Below are 19736 nucleotides of genomic sequence, written 5' to 3'. Positions count from 1 at the left end.
TGGCTCTGAAGTGCTACGGGAGCCTCTGACGGCCAGAACTCCTCCGCACCGTCATTCTGTTCTCTCTTCTCAGGTCTCTCAGTGCTGGCTGCACCCCGAAACCCCGGCTTCTGCCCCTGTCTGGTCCCGGCCCCAGCCCTATGTGCAGTGGCTGCAAAACCTGCCGCCACGCAGCCCCTGAACCCTTAGGTGGCTCCGGAGCCTTAACGGCTCCCAAGCCGCCCTGCGCCCGTTGCCATGGCGACTGGGCGAGCGGCCGGAAGCGAGGCCTAGTCGCGGCCCCCAGCCCGCTTTCTGGTAGGCGCGCCGCGCCCCAGACCAGGTGGGCTCTGGCCGGAGCTGGGGGGATTGTGGGAAGCCGCGTTAGGAGTCATGGATCTGCGGGAGAGGAGACTTTGACCCAGCGCAGATCCTGCCGCTCGTCGGGCCTAATTACCTTTTCTCCTGCCGAGGCTTTAGTGGGGCCCCGGGACCGGGGGGCGGGCGTCCGGGACTGGGCGGGGGTAGGGGGCTGGGAGGGAGGCTCCGAGGGCTGGAGCTGAGTGTGTGAGTGCGTGTGTGGAGCCGCCCTGGGAGCCGGTGCTGAGATAGAAAGTGCCCCGGGGCTGCGCTGGGAAGGCGGGAGTCGTCCTGGAGCGATGAGTGGGGCGGCTGGCCCAGGGGTCTTGCCGGGGCTGCGCGGGGGCGAGCTAGCGGCGGAGACGCCGGGCCGCTGCGTGGGGCCCAGCAGGTCCGGGCGCGGAGTCCGGCGGCCGTGGGAGAAGAGACGGGGTGCAGGGACGTCCCGAAGCCGTGGAGGGAGGCGCCGGGCGAGGTCCTCGGTTCGGGGGACGCGCTGTGTGAGTGCGGAAAGGCTGCAGGACTGTCGGCGGCCATGGGGGAGAAGACCTGCGGCGGGAACAGCCCAGGCCGCCGGGGCGAACGAGGCTGGGGGGACACCTGGCACGGCAGGCTCGATGGAGGCTGCAAGGGACCTTGGGACTGTGTGGGTGAACGGGGCAGTGGGGGAACCCCAGGTGGTGGGGCCTGTCGGCTCTGTGTGGGTGACTGGCACTGGGGAGGAGGAGGAGACGGCTTATAGGAGCCCCCGGGGCTGTGAGAGAAAAGGTTGTCCGGGATCTACGGGGCATGAGAGCATTCTGGAACTGTGGTTGAAGGTGCAGGCTATGAGGGCAGCTTCAGGATGTGGGGAAGGAAGCAGAGTCGAGCTCCATCCCGTGCCTGCAGGAGAAGGGCCGGTTGAAAGGGGGGTTCCTGGACGGGCTTCGTGGGTAGAGACCAGCCGTGGTGGTCTCACCGGACCATGGGTGAAAGGACAGGCCAGGACAGTCCCCCGGGCCGCAGGAGTAGCCATAGCTCCGGACCTAGGGGCAGGCTGTGAGAGGGCCTCAGGTTTGTGTGGGCAGGGCCAGGCTGTGAGGATGCCACCTGTGGCTGTGCCTGGGACTCTGGAGGCAAGTTCTGGGATTGCCCCACACCCGTGGGGGAGAAGACAAGCCGTGGCGGTGCCTGGGCCCGTGGAGGGGATAGGCTATGGGGTTGCCCTGGGCTCTTGGGGAAAAGGGCCGACTGGGGGGGTTCCCGGGGCCACTGTGGGGTGGCCTGAGGCTGTGGAGGTACCCAGAGCTGTGGAGGGAGAGCCCGGCGGCGGGGCTGCTCCAGGTCTGCGGGGGAGGGAGCAGGCAGCGCAGGTGCCTGTCTTTGGGGATACCCCAGGCTTAGGGGGAAGGGGGCGAACCGCAGGGGTGCCCAGAGCTGCGCGGGAGGAAACTCCCTCTGTGGGTGCCCCAGCCGCGTGGCGGAGGAGACAAGCCGTGGAGGAGACAGACGCCGGGCTTCTCCCTGGCCTGTGGGGCACCGGACAGCCCATAGGGGTGCCTTGTGCGATTGGAGCGGGAACGAGATGTCGGGGTGAGCCAGGATTTGGGGAGAGGGGGCAGGCTGTGTGGGTGGAGACAGGCTCTGGGGGCGACTCTGGGTCCCGGGAAGCTGCACAGCCTGCAGAGGTGTCTGGTCCTGATGAGCAGGAGGCAGGTCCTGGGGGCGCTCCAGGCCTGTGGGACATAGGACAGGCTATGGGAGTACCTAGGGCTCTGGGGCCAGAGACAGGCTGTGGGAGTGTCCAGGGTCCGTGGGGAATGGAACAGCCTGTGAGGGTGTCCCAGGCTCCGGTGGTAGCGGGAGCCGTGGGAGAACGGGCTAGCGGCGGTGGTGTTACAGGCCTGTGGGCTAGGCAGCAGGCTCTGGGGGTGCCCCCGGCTGATGCAGTGCCGGGGGCTGTCAGGGAGGAGACCTGCGGTGGGAATGTCTTGAGTCTGTGGGAAAGGAGGCGGGCTCTGGGGGGGCAAGAGGCTCCGGTGCCTGCAGCTTTAGGGGGACCCGGGTCTGTGGATCAGGAGGCTGTCTGTGGGGATGCCTCATGTCTCTGCATGAGAAGACAGGCCGCGGGGCTCTCTGAGGCAGTGGGGTCGCCAGAGGCAGCAGGTGTGTCCAAGCACAGGAGTGCCCCAGCAGGGGCGCCCATAGCTGTGTGTACCTCTGAGTCTGGAAGCGTACCTGCCAGGGTGCCTGCCGCTGTGTGGGTGCCTGGCTCTGTGTGTCAGGAAGGCGGCTCCAGGGATGACTTGAACCTGTGGGGAGAGGTTCGTACTGCCAGGATACCCTTGGCTTCAGGGGTACCTATGGCTCCCCAGGAGCTGTGGTCTGTGGGAGAGGATACTGGTTGTGAGGCTTCCCCAGGATCATGGGGAAAGAGACAGAGTGCTAGGGTTCCTGTGGCTGCTGAGGTGCCCACGGCTCCTCGGGTACCTGGTCCCCTGGGGGTGGAGACTGGCTCTGGGGGTTTCTCACGCTTGCCAGGGAGGGGACAGACTGCAGGAGTACCTCTGACCGCAGGGGTGTCCACAGCTGCTGGGGCCCCTGGGCCGCTGGTGGGTGATGCCAGCTCTGGGGATGGCTTAGGGGTATGGGGAAGGGGACAGGCGACTGAGGTGCCCACTGCTGTCAGGGCTTCAGGACCTGCGGACGGGGAGACTGACTCTGAAGGCGTCGCAGGCCTATGGAGAAGGAGAGCCGACGGAGCCATCCCTGGGGCTGTGAGGGTACCTCTGTCTTTGGGGGTGCTTGCAGCTGTAGGAGTTCCCACGGCGGGGCGCCGGCCTGCTGCAGTGTGGGTGACTGGGTCGGCAGGAGAAGAACCCAGTGCGGCTGTCTCCGGCCTCACGGCGGGGAGGAGGCCGTCCGCAGAGGGCCCCGGGGCTCCAGGGCGGGAGACAGGAGGTAGAAGTGTCCTGGGGCTGCCGGGGTGGGTGTCTTACACCTGTGGGCGTGGGACCAGGTTATGGAGCTGCCCAAGGTCTGCGGGGGAAGAACCGGACTCTGAGAGCATGCCAGGGCTGTCCAGGACAGGCACGGCTGCGGGGGTGAATGAAGCCGAGGAAGTGCCTCCGGTTTCAAGGGAGGAGACAGGTGTTGGCCACTTGAGAGATCATGCACAGCAGGGTGGGAGGAGACAGGCTGCAGGAGGGTCTAGAATCAGAGGGAGGGGGAACAATTTGGGAGAAAATTGTGAGGGGGAGGACAGATTGAGGGGTGCATTCCAGTAGTATATATAGGGAACAAGTTGGGGGACCCTGGGGGCTCTTTGGGAGGGAACAGGTTGGGGGGGAGATTTGTTCTGGGTTATGGATGAAGGCACAGGCCGTAAGGGTGTCTCAGGATGGGGGAGAGAGAGACTTTGTGGAGATGCCTCACCGTATATGGGATAACACATTGGGAGGTTTCCGGGCACAATGGGAAAGGGACAGGTTGCAAGGAGAGGGGTGTCCCAGGACTTTGTATAGGGGAACGGTTCGGGGTGGGTGTCCCTGGACTTTGTGTGTGTATGTGCTTGTGTGTGTGTGTAGCATCACTCGAGGTATCCTGGAACTGTGGGGATCACCTAGTTTCTTCCTGTTGGAGAACGGACTGTTAGGCCTTTGGCATCCAGGGGAAAGTACTGACCACATACAAGCCGCAGATGCCCAGGCCCCAATTCTGCAGGCTCCTTCATTCTGCGGCTCCGGCCCCTGGACTGTGGAGATGTCAAGCCAGTTGGGATTGCCTCACTCGGGTGCCTCCTCCCATCTTTGCTTTTGATCATGTCTCTACAGCCTTAGAAATAAGGAATCTTTATACTTCTACAGATGTGTCAGTCTTTAAGCAAATCCAGTCTACAATCCTTGAGTTTATTCAAAAGCTTAAATTAGGGATCTCTTAAAAAAACCTGAATTTCCCAGTTGAGTTCCTATGGGATTCTTTGAGAGGACAAGCTCCCCCATGCAGTTAACACTAGTTGGTTTATGGAAGATCTGCTTAATTCGACAAATGTTGAGTTAAATTGTCCACTATGCTCAAAACACTGTTGTGGGGAATCTCAGAGAAGAGCAAGACAAGGCCCTAACCCTCCAGGAACCTTGTCTAGCTGGGAAGATGAGACAGATACCTGTGAAATAGGTAAATAACGACATGAGCAAGTGTGTGAGTGCAGGGGCAGTAGTGCATATGAGGAGGCATTCAGAATAGGGAGAGGCACTGATGCGTGTGTAGTTTACCAAACACTCTCATCTGTTAGACACTGTATGTGCATATAGGGTGGGGGGAGTTTGGGGGAAATTGAAGATGTACAGAGGTCATTCAGCTAGTTAATGGCAGTTTCTGGCGTCAGTCTACGTACTCTGATGCCACAGGTTTACTTAGAGTCATTCAGAGTTATGTCCTTTTGAGCTACCTAGAAGAGTGAAGCGTACTGCTTTTTGGTTAGTAGTTAGGATTTATTAATGTAGGCTGTATATCCGTAAAACTTCCTTCTGGGAAAGTGCTTGTTGGCCATAGCAGAGCTCTGTTTTCGGAATAACGTCTTATAGGCGACCTTTGAGATGTGAAATTTGGAACGAAAAGGGCTCAAGAGATAGTCATTAAGCTAGTGTGTCCCCTATTCGCTTGGAAGGTAGAATTTCAAAAGTGTAGTTGCTTTAGTAAGTGGAAGAAACTATCATATACCTGTCCTTAAGCATTCACTCTGTAGTATGAGGTGGCTGGGGACTACTAGAATATTGTTACATGAGCATGGCATTGTGTTTTACTTATTCTTTCCTTTTGTTTGAATACAGTTGGTCTGAAAGTACTTTCTTTTCTTTTAGGCAATGATTTTAGGAGAGAACTGTCGGCTGATGACTGAGCTTTCACTATTGTGCTACACTTTCTGACGTGATGGGATCAGGCAGACCAGCCTTAGCCTGTGTTCATCTAGCATCTAGTGTCCAACTGGATGGGAGGAGTGACCCCAGGAAACTTCAGACCCAGGTAGTTTCGTTTTATTTTTCTCTTCAGAGTTTTGTTATGAAACATTTCAGACAAAGAAAAGGACAATGAACACGTTTTAAATCACCTTTTAGATTTAACCATTATCACACCTAAGAAAATGGACAAAAAATAATTCCCTAATATTATCTAATAACCAGTCTTTATTCAGCTTCACCCAGTTGTCCCCAAAATGTCTTTTCCCTCAGCATTGTATTTATGCAAATCTTCAAACATACAACAAACAGAATTTTACAGTGAACCTGTAGATTCCATTACTATTTCACGTGTTTGTTCCATTGCATATCTATCCTTCAATCCATCCCTCTAGAATCCATTCATCAATCCCTCATACTTTTGGACTCAGATCAAAATAAATTGCAGGGGCTTCCCTGGCGGCGCAGTGGGTAAGAATCTGCCTGCCAAGGCAGAGGACACGGGTTCAGCCCTGGTCCAGGAAGATCCCACATGCCACGGAGCAACTAAGCCCGTGCGCCACAACTACTGAGCCTGCGCTCTAGAGCCCGCGAGCCACAACTACTGAGCCCGCGTGCCACAACTACTGAAGCCCACGTGCCTAGAGCCCGTGCTTTGCAACAAGAGAAGCCACCGCAATGAGAAGCCCGCGCACTGCAAAGAAGAGTAGCCCCCGCTCGCCGCAACTACAGAAAGCCCGCGTGCAGCAACGAACGTCCAACACAGCCAAAAATAAATAAATAAAATAAAAATAAAATAAATAAATAAATTGCAGACCGTGAGTACCCTGAGTACTTGAGCATGCGTATCATACACTAGAATTCATTCTTTTTTAAAGATTTTTTTTTTTTGATGCGGATCATTTTTAAATGGTCTTTATTGAATTCGTTACAATATTGCTTCTGTTCTGTGCTTTGGTTTTTTGGCCCGAGGCATGTGGGATCTTAGCTCCCTGACCAGGGATTGAACCCACACCCCCTGCACTGGAAGGCAAAGTCTTAACCACTGGACCGCCAGGGAAGCCCCCTAGAATTCATTCTTTGTTTACCATTTTTTTCTTTTGATGTACATTTTACATCTGCAACAAATACACTGAAATGTATACATCTTGTCACATTTGCTGAGTTTTGACAAGTGTATACACATGTATAACTCATACCACTATCAGGATACAGATCATTTACATTACCCCAGAAAGTTCTCTCGTGCCCCTTCCTAGTCAGTCCCACCCCAAGCCTCCACAGGCAACCACTATTCTGATTTTTTTTCAACGTAGATTAGTTTTCTTTGTTCTAGAACTTCATGTAAGCAGAGTCATATGCTATGTACTCTTTTGTGTGAGGCTTCTTTCACTGGGTATAATGTTTCTGAGATTTGGTGTAATATTTCTGAGCTTCATTCGCCTTGCTGCATGTATCAGTAGTTTGTTACTTTTGAATACTGAGTAGTGTTCCATAGTAAACGTGTACCACTGTTTATTCACTCTCCAGTTGATGGACACCTGGGCTGTTTGGGTCACTATGAATGAATCTGCTATGAACATTCTTGTACAGATCTTTTTGTAAACATGTTTTCATTTCTCTTGGGTAAATACCTGGAAGTAAAATTGCTGGGTCATAGGGTAGGTGTATGTTTAGTTTTTTAACAAACCAACAGACCTTTTTCCAAAGTGGTTGTACCATTTTATTTTCCTACAGTAATGAATGAGAGCTCCAGTTGCTCCACATCTTTGCCAGCATTTGCTGGTGTTTTTAAATTATATATATTTTTTAATTACACCATTCTGGTGGGTGTATAGTAATATCTCAAAGAAAAACTTTTTTAAAATTTTCACATAATTTCAGACTGACAGAAAAGCTGCAAGAATAGTACACAGAATTCCTGGATACTCTTCTCCCAGATTCCCCAAATGTTAGCATTTTATTACATTTTCCCTCCCTCTGTCTCTCCCTCCTTCCTTTTTTTTCTCTCTGTCTCACTACACACACACACACACACACACACAATTATTTTCTAAACTGGTTTAGTTACAAACATGATGCCCTTTTGCCCCTAAGTACTTTTTTTTTTTAAATTTATTTATTTTATTTATTCTTTTTTTTTTGGCTGCGTTGGGTCTTCGTTGCTGCGTGCGGGCTTTCTCTAGTTGAGGCTAGTGGGGGCTACACTCTTCCTTGCGGTGCGCGGGCTTCTCATTGCGGTGGCTTCTCCTGTTGCGGAGCATGGGCTCTAGGCTCACAGGCTTCAGTAGTGACTCGTGGGCTCTAGAGCGCAGGCTCAGTAGTTGTGGCTCATGGGCTTAGTTACTCTGCGGCATGTGGGATCTTCCCGGACCAGGGCTCGAACCCGCGTGCCCTGCATTGGCAGGCGGATTCTTTTGCTTGTATAATCATGGTACAGTGATCAAAATCAGGAAATTAACATCAAATGATGCTATCATGTAATCTACAGACCTCACTGAGATTTTGTTAATTGTTCCAATAATGTCCTTCATAGTGAAAGAAAATCTAAGATCATGAGTTTCGTTGTCATGTTTCTTTAGTTTCCTTTAATCTGAACGATTTTTGAGTCTGTCTTTGTATTTCATAACATTGACATTTTTGAAAAATACAGGCTTGTTATTTGAGGATTTCCTCTCATTTTGGGTTTGTCTGAAATTTTCTTATAATTACGTTCAGGTTATGCACTTGCGGTGGGAAAACCACCAAGGTGATGCTGAGTTCTTCTCAGTGCATCATATCAGGAGGTACACGCTGTCGATTTAGTCCCATTACTGACAATGTTAACTTTAATTATTTGATTAAGGTGGTGTCTGCCAAGTTTTCCATTGTAAAGTTACTCTTTTGCCTTCTGTAATTGGAGTATCTGTCTTTGAGACTCTGTTAATATCCTTTTATTCCCCAAACTTCATTTGCTAGTTTAGCATTCACTGATGATTTTTTTTTTTCTTTTTAATGGTGGGAGTATGGTTTATTAAGCTGTGCCTTAGTACAGGCGCTGGGGCTTGCCCATGATGCTCTTAACGTACAAAGCCCAAACGTTCTGCCAGTTTTTCTTGAGCAACGACACCAGGAATTTGACAGCCAAGTGGATGTTGTATGCAAGCTCATCATCTGTCATTTTCATGTGGCCAGCAGCCACTGCCACACACAGCACCTTCTTCATCTGGAACTTGATTGTGGACTTCACTTCATCGACTTTGGCCACCATGTTCTCATTGTGGGTCAGCAAGGAAGGGAACTTGCCAGCCTTATTCAGGCCTGGGCCCAGGATTCGTGGGATCTGCTTGATCATAGACTCTGAAGCCAAAAAGGCATCATACTTCTTGGCCAGCTTCTTGACCAGTTTCTTATTCTTGTTGAGTTTCTTCAGGGCCTCCACGTCCACGTGGGGGATATCCGCAGCCTTGGCCTCATCACAGTGCTGCTGGCCCCCCAGAACACATACGGAAACCTTGGGGCGGGGAGTGGACTTAAGCCTGACGGTGCCCGAGAAGCGTTTGTCCTTCTGAGGGTCATAGTTCTTCAGGCTGATCTGCAGCTCCACCGTCTCCAGAAACTTCCGGTGTTTGCGCTGGTTCCCGTGCAGGACTTCCTGCACCGCCTTGTAGAGGGTGTCTCGGGAGACTTTGCTGCTCGTGGTCCCTCGCGCTGTGATAACCGGAGAAGAGCTCATTGATGATTTTTGCCGGAATCAATTTTTTATTATGATGGTAGGCACGTGGTGACTTATTTATTTATATCAGAACAGACTTTTAGATTGTTACTTAATTCAGTATGATATTCAAATGGTCTCTGATTTGGCCAGTGAAATGAGGGTCACTTCAAGCTGATTCCAGTGTCCCTTTCACGTTTCCATCAATCTTTGACCACTTTTTGCTATAAAAAGATATTCCAGGCTCAGCATAATTTTCCCCTGTCCCAGCCCTAGAATCAGCCATTTATCAAAGGAGACTTCATCCCTTTGGTGGAGAATGGATTTTAGGAATCAGTGTCCGGGTACTAGATATGCTCATTGGTTCTCGGATGTCAGTGTTTCTCTCATATGCCCTCTCAGAGGACATAACTGGGAAATAGATGTATATACTTGTGTGCCTGTACACACATTCGTATGCAGATCTGCACTTCTTCCTTCCCCCCTCCTCTCTCTTACTCCATTCTTTCCTCCCTTTCCGTGTGTCTGTTTGTCTATCTGCCTATCTGTCTATATTAAACCCATGAGTTCACACAGCTGTCTCCAGTCCAATCCAACACTTCCCATTTGTAACTCCCATATTCAACAGTGTGAAACCAGTCTCCAGTTATCCACAGTATGCGTACTCATTTGCTCAATCCTAGAATGTACAAAACTGTTTGAGAATTACAATCCATGCCTCCGCAAAAAAAGAACCCTACAAATTAGAGTTCAGTATTTGTTTAGAGAACTTTTTGTCTTTAGCCTGAGGGCATATAGTCCAAATGCTATGTTCAAAAGTTAATTGGATTGATTTTTTTTTTTTTTAACCTTCACTTTTTAGTGTGGTTATGTTAGTCATCTGAACTTCATTTTGGTTCGTTGGTTTCTGTTAGTATTTATTTTTAGGGTTTTCCTTCATCCATATGAATTTTATTTACTATCTTCCTCCCTTTCTCCCTCCCTTCTTCTCTTCCTTCCTGTCTCTCTAGTATGTGGGAAACATTAACGTGGTTCCAAACAAACGTGTGCAAAAAGGAACATTCAGTGAAGTATTAGCGCCCCCCCGCATTCCCTCTATCCTTTCCACCCAATTCCTACCCACACCGTGTAGATACCTAATCTTATTATTCTCTGATTTTTCTTCCCTGTGTTTCTTTCTGCACAAATGATCAGATGTGTGTGTGCTTTCTCATGAAGTACTTCTCCCCTTTTTTGAAGGGTGGAATATTACAGATACTCTTTTTTGCCCTTTGCTCTTTTCACTGAACAGCATATCTGAGAAATCCCTCCATATGAGTTCATACACATCTTCCTCATTCTTCTTAACATCTTCATAGTACTCCTCTGTGTGGATGTAGCATAGTTTCTTTTGTTTTCTTTTATTTATTTATTTATGGCTGCGTTGGGTCTTTGTTGCTGAGTGCGGGCTTTTAGTTGCAGCGAGTGGGAGCTACTCTTCGTTGCGGTGCGCAGGCTTCTCATTGCGGTGGCTTCTCTTGTTGGGGAGCACGGGCTCTAGGCACGCGGGCTTCAGTAGTTGTGGCACACGGACTCAGTAGTTGTGGCTTGAGGGCTCTAGAGCACAGGCTCAGTAGTTGTGGCACACAGGCCTAGTTGCTCTGCGACATGTAGGATCTTCCTGGACCAGGGCTCGGACCCGTGTCCCCTGCATTGGCAGGCGGATTCTTAACTACTGCGCCACCGGGGAAGTCCAGGATATAGCACAGTTTGAGACATGCTTCTACATAGGCATTTAGGTCAATTCCAATACTTGGCAGTTACAATAGAGCAGTGAGTAACCCTGTGCATATGTATTGTTGGGAGTGTATCTTCAGGATAAATTCCTGGAAGTGAGACTGCTCGGTCAAAAGGCAAACGCATGTGTGGTTTTGTTTGCTGTTGCTGGAGTCCCATCTCTGAGGGTTGCGCTCCCACCAGCACCCTGTGAGAAGGCCTGTTTTCCCAGTCTTGCCAACAGCATGTGTTGTTATATCTCTTAATTTTTGCTGATCTGTTGCTGTCTCAGTGTATTTTTAATTTGTGTTTTTATGAACTTGACGAACTTTTCATATATTGAAGGGCCATGTTTCTTTTGTTGTTGTTAGTTGTCTGTTCATGTGTTTTCACCATTTTCTACTGAGTTTTGGTGTTTTTTCATCTCAATTTACAAATATTTTTCTTCCAGTTTTTCAGTTCTTTGACTTTGTTTATGGTGTTTTTAAACCATAAAAAACAGAAGTTGTTTAAAAAATTTTTATTTTAATGTAATAAAAATTATCACTCTTTTATTGCATATGGATTTTGAGTCACAGTTAGAAAGCCTTTCCCTACACCCAGGTTAAAGAGGAATTCATTCATTCATTTTTTTTTTTTTTCTAGTACTTATATGAAATCCCCTAGGTATTTTAGGTTATTTTTACTTTTGGGGAAGATTTCTCCAATAAGGCCATAAGTTCCAAGTATTGTTCCTCATTCTGTGCACCTTTCAGATGGTAATTATTTTTTTTCTCTCTCATCTCTACTTTTTTTCCCTAAAATACTTTGCTGAAGTTTTATCACACTGGGTTAGTTTAAACTAACTCTTCATACACGTGATTGTATAAACACACGTTCTTGTGTGTGCTGTGAGAGTTGGGGAGCCGTCTCAAGAATAAGGCATCATAGCATAGGCGGCACTGGGTTTGCATGCATGGATTCTCCTAGTGCTGTTTACCTGCCATGGACAGGTCCAAAGCCACAGAATTGTTTGCTCCCTTTGACATAGTAATCGCAGAACAGATAATTTATCCTAAGGAAATAATTTAAAAAGAGAAAAAAACTAAATGCAAGGGAATATTAATTGAAGTAATATTTTTATTAGTGGAAAAGCTGAAACAATCTAAATGTTTAATAATAAGATTATAGTTAGGTTAAGCATGAAAAGGCCATTCATTGGATTTTGGAAAATGCAACTGTGAAAAATAATGAAAACTGTGGGAGTATGGAAACATGCCTATGTTTGTTAAGTGAAAAACAAAACCTGTGTCTATCATGATTTTAACTAACAAAGACTTAAACCTGCATAAGAAGGTGAAGTGGACTGTTTAGAGCAAGATGCACTTAGGTGGAGAATAAGAGATGTGGTCTAACCACCAGATGAAAAATCTCAGGAAGAGTATTGTCAGTGGCTTAGGTTCTGTGTGGTGCATCTGTGGAACAGTTTTCAGGAACACTCATAATGAATTGTACTGATCACTTGCTGGAAACTGACATTTTGATACAGGGCAGAAGTCCATCACTGGGGAGTTGAGGAACTTACTGGTTCTGTTTGAAGCTTTCTGAGTTGACTTTGTGAGGAGGATTCTAGTATGCTACTAGTAAACCAGAAGTATAATACTGGGGACTGGGTGATTGTAGGATAGAACCAGGGGTGTGTGGTTAATTCAAGGGTGTGTGAGAGTAGCTGATTCTATCAGTACAATAGGAAAATACCTCTTAGCACTAATAATCGTGTGGGTGAAATGTTAGAAACTTGATTATACATACATACTAACTATGCAATATGTTATTTTTCTAATGTGTGCTTACTTTTATTTTTTTTTTAAAGAACCAGCTACAGTTTAATAAGAATGTTCCTACACATTCAAGCAACTTGGCGATCCGATATTCTTGCCCACATGGAATTAGAATTGAAAAACTGAAGCACTCATACAATGAGTCATACCATTGTAGAGATGCGGGTGTTAGAGACGGTCCTGACCTAAGCAGTTCTGTTTCATTTTCTGTCATATCGGAAGAGAGACTTAGCTATGCCATCCATCTAGCCAAAAGAGATGTAAAACGAAGACAACTTGAAGAACATATAAAAGAACACCATCTCAGAAGTCAGCCCCAAATCTTTCAGAAATGTGGACACTCTAACCATAAAATATCTGACCATAGAGTGGAAAGGAAGGAATCAAAGAGTCGGGAAGTCTGTCACGGCAGCCACCAGCCATCCAAAGTAGAAATTTCCAGCTCAGGTGCCAAGGTATACCTGTACACATCTCATCCAGGACAGTCAGACCTCACCATGCCAAATTCGCCACCCACTCGTGATCCAGGACTTCAGCCACATGCCAGGATAGGTGACCACAAAAGCCTATGCGGACACAAAAGCCTGCTGGAAGTTCAGCGACTCCAGAAAGAATTGAGCAGTTGTATCCATAAAATTGAAGAATTAACTAAAAAAGGTGAGAAAAATTGGACTCTTGACTTCGAAAAGATGCTATGAGAGGGTATAGTCCAAATACATTCTTCGGGACCCCCGCCCCCGTCACATTCCATTCTCTCCTTCTGTCACTAGAGTGAGCACTCATGACAAGACAGGTGGACTTTGAGTTTGACCAGTGTCTTTTTTTCTGACGAGTTTGCCCTGCCCTAGCCCCTCTTTCCAGCAGAGGCACCTGAAAGAGCCCCTTTTCCTTAGGCTGTACTTGGTAAGTCGACTGACTGAGGGCCCCGCCTAGTACTTGCGGTACCTGTTGTCTGAAGCTGAGGTCTTCTAGCGCCTGAGTGCAAATTATCCTGTAATGAGTTGCTTCTGTATCCAGAAGTCCTTCTGGAAAAATTATTTTTAATGTGTTCAGAAAAGAGCATAATACCTGTATATTATAGCTAAAACCAGTTCTAACTTAGGCAGTGTTTAGATGAGTACACAGCAGTGATGGGGAGTTGTGGATATACGTATAAAATATCTGACCACAGGGTAGAAAGGAAGGTGTATAATCCTCATATACTGTTCTCTACAGTTTTTCAGTGTTCCCTATGCCCTTGCGTTTCCCTGGGGAGTAGAAGATTGATTGCACATGGAAAATTTGGGGTTACCATAGCTAACAAGTAGGGGGATCAAGCCTAGCTTTCAGACTGCAAGGAATAGGGAGTTAACATCAAAAGGAGCTACTGTGCTAAGATAACACATAGTCTATAATGATCTTTTGCACTATAAAGTCAAGTAATATATGTATATGTGCGCGTATGCATGTTACATAAGGAATTTAAGGTGCCTTACAAAAACAGATTGAATAAAATAGAACAAAAATATGTAAATGAGGATATTTTGGCACAGGAAAAAATAAGGAAAGGAAAAACAACATTTATTAGGAATGGGTTACAGATTTGTTTCTGAGCTTCCTCACAGTCAGCTAACCAGGAAAATGTGATCAATTGCAGAATTTACAAAGAAAAAGACAGTTGTATAAGGAAAAAAATTATACCACGTATTGAGGCTGGAAAAAAATTTCTCTGGTGGGTCTTCATAAAGAGTATGTTGTGTAATATGAACAATTGGAAAACGTTCCTACCTCAGAATAGCAGCGGTGGGTGGCTCGTTTCTCCTAACGTCGCTTGGTGGCGGTCTGCGGCATGACCCCACAGCATAGTTTGGTGGAAACCATGCTACGAGGGGAGCAGAGCCACGAGGCCCGCTGCTCTGGTGATGGGGCCTCGTACAGGGGACCTTTAGAGCAGAGCTGCTCAGGCAGTCTTCCAGAAACAATTTCTGTGAATGAATCTTTTGAAAATGTGGAGCAGTGGTGTGTACGAGGGTGTGCTTCCTGACAGATAAACGAAGACTTTGGACACGCAAATAATTTTAGCCCTTGGTGTCTTAATATGTTGGAGAAAGGACTTCTCATCTGGGTTCAAGATAAGAGAGTGCAAAAGAAATCTTGCTAAACATAAAAATAGGTCAATAAATGGTTTTTTTAAAAAATAGAAAGCACGAGACTTCCCTGGTGGTCCAGTGGTTAAGACCCTGCACTTCCACTGCAGGGGGCATGGGTTCCATCCCTGGTCAGGGAACGAAGATCCTGCATGCCACGTGACGCGACCAAGAAATTTAATTTAAAAAAAAATAAAAAGCATTATAGATTTGGGTTCAATAGAAAATTTAAAAATAGTGAGAGATGCATAACTGTGGAGTAGGCTGTCCAGTGGGATTTGGTTCAGGGAATTCCTGCCTGGAGGGGAGCTTGATCTAGTTAGTCTTCATGTCTCTTCCGTCTCTGAGTCAGGACACAGGCCCACTTGCTGGTTCCTAGTTTTTTGGCTGATGAAAACTGAGATTTTTGGTTATGACAGCTTCATTTTTTTTCTTAATAAAACTAGAGATTGTCAACCTCATTATCTCTTTGAGTAATTGAAGTTTTTATAAGTTTTTAATGTGTGGTTTATAATCCACTTTTGGGGGGAAAATATTTTCAGATCGCATGGAAGAAGCTTTGGATCCAGATGAAGAGAGGAGAATCCGTGTCAGGAGGCAGGAGCAGGCCGTCCGTTCTGCCCGAATGCTCTACGTCCTCCAGCAGCAGGTGCGGAGGCTCAGGGACCGGGGACTTTCTCAGGGAATTCGTGTTTTCCTTTTGTCTCAGGAATATCAGCACCAGAGTATCCTACATGAATTCTGATGTGTTTGTGAGGCCGAATTTCCTGAACACGTGGACAAATAATTCTGCTTCTCGTCCTCTGCCTTTATGTGTGTTTGTGTATTATGTGTATATGGCCAAACTCTTTATTTTATTTTTATCTTTTTAAAAAATTTTTTAAATTTATTTTTGGCTGCCTTGGGTCTTCGTTGCTGCGCACAGGCTTACTCTAGTTGCTGCGAGCAGGGGCTACTCTTTGTTGCGGTGCGCGGGCTTCTCATTGCGGTGCCTTCTCTTTTTTTTTTTATAAATTTATTTGTTTTATTTATTTACTTTTTAAAAATTTTTGGCCGTGTTGGGTCTTCGTTGCTGTGTGCGGGCTTTCTCTAGTCGTGGTGAGTGCGGGCTACTCTTCGTTGTGGTGCGTGGGCTTCTCATTGCCGTGGCTTCTCTTCTTGTGGAGCGCCGGCTCTAGGCACACGGGCTTCACTAGTTGTGGTGCGCGGGCTCAGTAGTTGTGGCTTATGGGCTCTAGAGTGCAGGTTCAGTAGTTGTGGCGCATGGGCTTAGTTGCTCCGAGGCATGTGGGATCTTCCCGGACCAGGGATCAAACCCGTGTCCCCTGCATTGGCAGGCGGATGCTTAACCACCGCGCCACCAGGGAAGTCCCTGGCCAAACTCTTTAAATACTGGGGGGGGGGGGGGTTTGTTTTTGTTGTTGTTTTTGTTTTTTTCTTTACTTTTTGGGGTCATAGACTCTTGAGAATCTACTAAAAGCTATGTGTCCTTTCCCCAGAAAAAAATGCTTATACAGCCCATATTTTGCAGATAAACTTAAGTGGATCAGTTACCCTGAAACCCGTGGTCCCCAGTAATGCACCTTATAGTCTTAGAGGATAGGGACCTTGTTAGTTTCCCATCTGTCTCATGTTTATTGTGTACTAGAAGCTTCATAGATAGTAAATAGTTTAATTGTCTTTACTAAATAGTAAAGAGTGAAGAATGTGTTAAGTGTCTTTCAGGACACATTGAGTGGCTAATAAGCAGGCATTTACATTTTTTACACTGTGGATAGAATTTTTAAATGTTTGTTTTAACTTTAATGCCTTACTCATTAGTAAGCCTTGAACTCATTTCTGGCCACTTAGCTCACGTGTTAGCCTTACTGCTGAACCCAAAACTGGACTCTTTCATTTAAAAGATAATGCCTGAGTTAGATTTTGTTCTGTATTCCTGTTGGGTTCATTTTGTTTTTTACTCTGCGCTGCTGCCATAAAGATTGTTCTGAAACATGAATCAGAGCTGTGCTTGAAAGGTTTGATTGGCTCGCTGTTACTTAGAGGGTGGAAGCTGAATTCTTTAGCCACAGCACTGAAGACATCCTGATCTGGCCCTCCTACCTTTCCAGAGTCACCTTCGCCTTCACTCCTTCATGTTAAATTCCTCTTACATTGGGGACCAAGGGATGGAAGGTGAACCCTGTGCTCTAGTCACCATCTTGAACTGGAAACCAATAGCTACTTCGGGGGTGCATGAATGAAGAGCCTTGTTTCATTTTCAAGTGACTTGAATTAATAAGGGTTATATTTGGGACTTCCCTGGTGGCGCAGTGGTTAAGAATCCGTCTGCCAATGCAGGGGACACGGGTTCGAGCCCTGGTCCGGGAAGATCCCACATGCCGCGGAGCAACTAGGCCCGTGCGCCACAACTACTGAGCCTGCGCTCTAGAGCCCGCGAGGCACAACTACTGAGCCCACGAGCCACAACTACTGAAGCCCGTGGACCTAGAACCCATGGTCTGCAACAAGAGAAGCCACCGCAATGAGAAGCCCGCACACCACAATGCAGAGTAGCCCTTGCTTGCCGCAGCTAGAGAAAGCCCGCACGCAGCAACGAAGACCCAATGCAGCCAAAAAATAAATAAATAAATTTATATTAAAAAAAAATAATAATGGTTATATTTGGACAAGAGAAAATGTATCCTTTTCTACAGAAAAGATCAGTGGAAAGGTACGAAGTTTTCATTTCTCCCCCCTTTACAAAACAGGTTAAAGAAATCCAGGAAGAATTGGATAAATTGAGTCCACATAAAATTAAACACACTAAGAAGGTATGATGCAATTTAATTATGATTAATACTTACTACTTATAAACTACATTTCCAGTGTTTTGTTAGTATTATGTGTGGGTTCTCTGCACTGATATTATTTTCAGTGCTTGTAGAAACCTATTAGGGAGTGAGCATCTTACATATTCTGAATTTGGGCTCACCTTCCAAGAAACAGGTTCTGAAAATAGATTTTTGTTGCTGCTCCTGGTGTAAGAAACGGAGCATGAAAGGGAAAAGACTTTGTCATTAGAAAACCTTTAAGCTTTACAATTCTCTTTACTATGAAAAAGTTTTTACAGTAGAAGTTGTTCTTACATAGAAAGAAGATTGGCTATAAATGTTCGTAAGGGTTGGGTTAATGTTTAGAAGTTGTGAGTATTGAAATAACTCTCGTATCTCATTTATTGCCAGTCATGGGCAGTGTCCAGGCTGGCAGCTGCCCATCGAGGAGCCATTCGGGCCTTACAGATGTTTGTTACTCAGTTTACTGACCGGGTAGAGCACCCAGTTCCTACTTGGTGCAAGGAACTGGGCAGTCTCATCCGCCAGCTTTCACTCTGTTCTGCCAAGCTGGAGGCCAATTCTTCTGTCCCTGATGTGGTGATAGATATCCTGCAACAAACTGAGGTATGAAATTGACTCCGATTTTTGTTTAAAGTGCATTGTTTCTAAGCAGGGAAGTCATGTTTACCATTGCCTAATTTCATTGAGATTCGTGGAGAAAACAAGACAAAGCTGGTACCTAATAAATTCAAGCTTTGCAGAGGGCAGAAGAAGCACTTCATTTTAATTTTGTTTTTACAGTCTAGTCTGTATTGTATTTCACTGCTTTGAGAATTGGTGACTTGAGTCTAGAACATAGAACATATAACAACTTTTAACCAGGTCCATTACTTAAACAGAATGTTCCATACTGTGACCAAAAGAACTTATTAGCATACAAAAGGAAAACAGTAAAGCACTGTTTAGTTTAGTGCTTAGATTAGAATATCAGTGTGCAATCTAGATAGATTTTTGAAAAAAAGAAACACAAAAATATATGGAAGCAGAGCCTAAAGTCTCGTGCTATGGCTAGAGACTTCTGGAAATCACAACCGGTATGTACTAGTCAGGAATGGATAGTGTTTTTAGTTTTATTGGTGGCAAAGACAGCAAAAACACTGTGTCCTTAAATCTTTATAGTTCTTTGAAGTTTGTGGAGTGCTGTCATTTTATCCTTACTGCGTTGCTGTGATTTGCAATAGGTTTTATTACTATTATTTTACAGATTAAAAAAAAAGGTCAGAGACATGACACAGTTACTTCTCTTGATGGCTGGAAATCCAATGCCTGTTTTCTGACTCCCATGCCACTGTTATTTCCACTGCACCACACATTTTCATCCACAAATAAAAGGATGGCCTTCCTGTTAGTGTGACACAGTAAGCTGTTGGCTGTAGTGGGAAGAATTCGAGACTAAGTGACCGACCAATTCTACCATTAACTAGCCCTTGGTGATCTTTAAGTCCCCTTCTACCTTTACAGTTTCATTATCCAGCAAATATGTTTGTGATTTACATTGGTTACATTCGTGTGTATAGAACTTACTATCAGGAATGTTATTGTCAAATGGAGACCTTTAGGTAGCATATCAAGTTATGTGGTGCTTTTTAAACTTATCCATAAGAAATATTTATTGGCCAAATGATTTCATTTAGAGGACATATCTTGCTAATCCTAGAAAGGATCTCAAGAGATATAGTCCCTTTCCCAAATTTTGAGCAGGAGTGCCTTAACATAATGTTTCTTAAATATAATTTTTGTCTCCTCTACATTTGAAAATATCCAGTAGCACAAGAAATTTATTCTTTCTTGTTGATGTGTACTACACCAACCCATAGCTTATTATTTTCTTATTGCCTTACTGTCATCTGAACTAAATGTCCCTGGCTGTGTTCAGTTGTCCTTAACTTGTACTGACTGGAGGGAGACTGGGCCCTTGCTGCCTGGTGATGAGTGGGTACTTGTTAGAGGACATGCCTCTCTTAGAAGGGGTGGAGGGGCACAGATCCCCCCGTTGTGGTAGATGAGTGACCAGAGCCACTGGACATGCCAAGTTTCCTTTAGTTTATGAAGATGTACATTAAATACAGTCTGTGTGCCCACTTAAAGGATAATTTAAGTTTATGAGGTTTTCATTGAGAATTAAAATGCTTATATAGCGTATAGGATTATATTCTGAAGACTGTGGTTAGTTTTTAAAATAGGAATCC

At 46.2% G+C, this 19736-nt stretch overlaps 3 protein-coding genes across 9 annotated transcripts in view; 2 read left to right on the top strand and 1 right to left on the bottom strand.

The window, feature by feature from the left end:
- Positions 1–246: 246 nt before the first annotated feature.
- Positions 247–19736, top strand: part of KIAA0753 (KIAA0753 ortholog) — a 60262-nt gene continuing 40772 nt past the window's right edge. For 4 of the 7 annotated variants that reach the window (XM_061175021.1, XM_061175018.1, XM_061175024.1 and 1 more), the window contains exons 1-6: positions 3697–4494; positions 5181–5343; positions 12578–13202; positions 15214–15320; positions 17422–17484; positions 17896–18111. In XM_061175021.1, coding sequence (XP_061031004.1) covers positions 5251–5343; positions 12578–13202; positions 15214–15320; positions 17422–17484; positions 17896–18111 — 1104 coding nt within the window. In that variant the 5' untranslated portion in view covers positions 3697–4494; positions 5181–5250. Of the gene's footprint in view, positions 323–795; positions 840–3696; positions 4495–5180; positions 5344–12577; positions 13203–15213; positions 15321–17349; positions 17385–17421; positions 17485–17895; positions 18112–19736 lie in introns of those variants that run through there. The other 3 variants (XM_061175019.1, XM_061175020.1, XM_061175023.1) reach the window with 3 other exon arrangements.
- On the top strand, positions 526–3605 carry LOC133079512 (collagen alpha-1(I) chain). The gene has a single exon (XM_061175017.1). It carries the CDS (start codon positions 639–641, stop codon positions 3603–3605), a length of 2967 nt encoding a protein of 988 aa, XP_061031000.1. The 5' UTR covers positions 526–638.
- LOC133080368 (large ribosomal subunit protein uL1-like) lies at positions 8278–8991 on the bottom strand. The gene has a single exon (XM_061176272.1). The coding sequence runs from the start codon at positions 8989–8991 to the stop codon at positions 8302–8304; it is 690 nt and encodes a 229-aa protein (XP_061032255.1). The 3' UTR covers positions 8278–8301.

The sequence above is a fragment of the Eubalaena glacialis genome, chromosome 19, assembly GCF_028564815.1.
Source record: "Eubalaena glacialis isolate mEubGla1 chromosome 19, mEubGla1.1.hap2.+ XY, whole genome shotgun sequence".
NCBI classification, from domain to species: domain Eukaryota; kingdom Metazoa; phylum Chordata; class Mammalia; order Artiodactyla; family Balaenidae; genus Eubalaena; species Eubalaena glacialis.
The sequence above is the reverse complement of the archived record's forward strand: the minus strand, read 5'-3'. Positions and strand labels throughout refer to the sequence as shown.

Bases quoted from the DNA above. Each gene is read 5' to 3' on its own strand.
- LOC133080368 (XM_061176272.1), bottom strand. From the start codon at position 8,991: ATGAGCTCTTCTCCGGTTATCACAGCGCGAGGGACCACGAGCAGCAAA.
- LOC133079512 (XM_061175017.1), top strand. From the start codon at position 639: ATGAGTGGGGCGGCTGGCCCAGGGGTCTTGCCGGGGCTGCGCGGGGGC.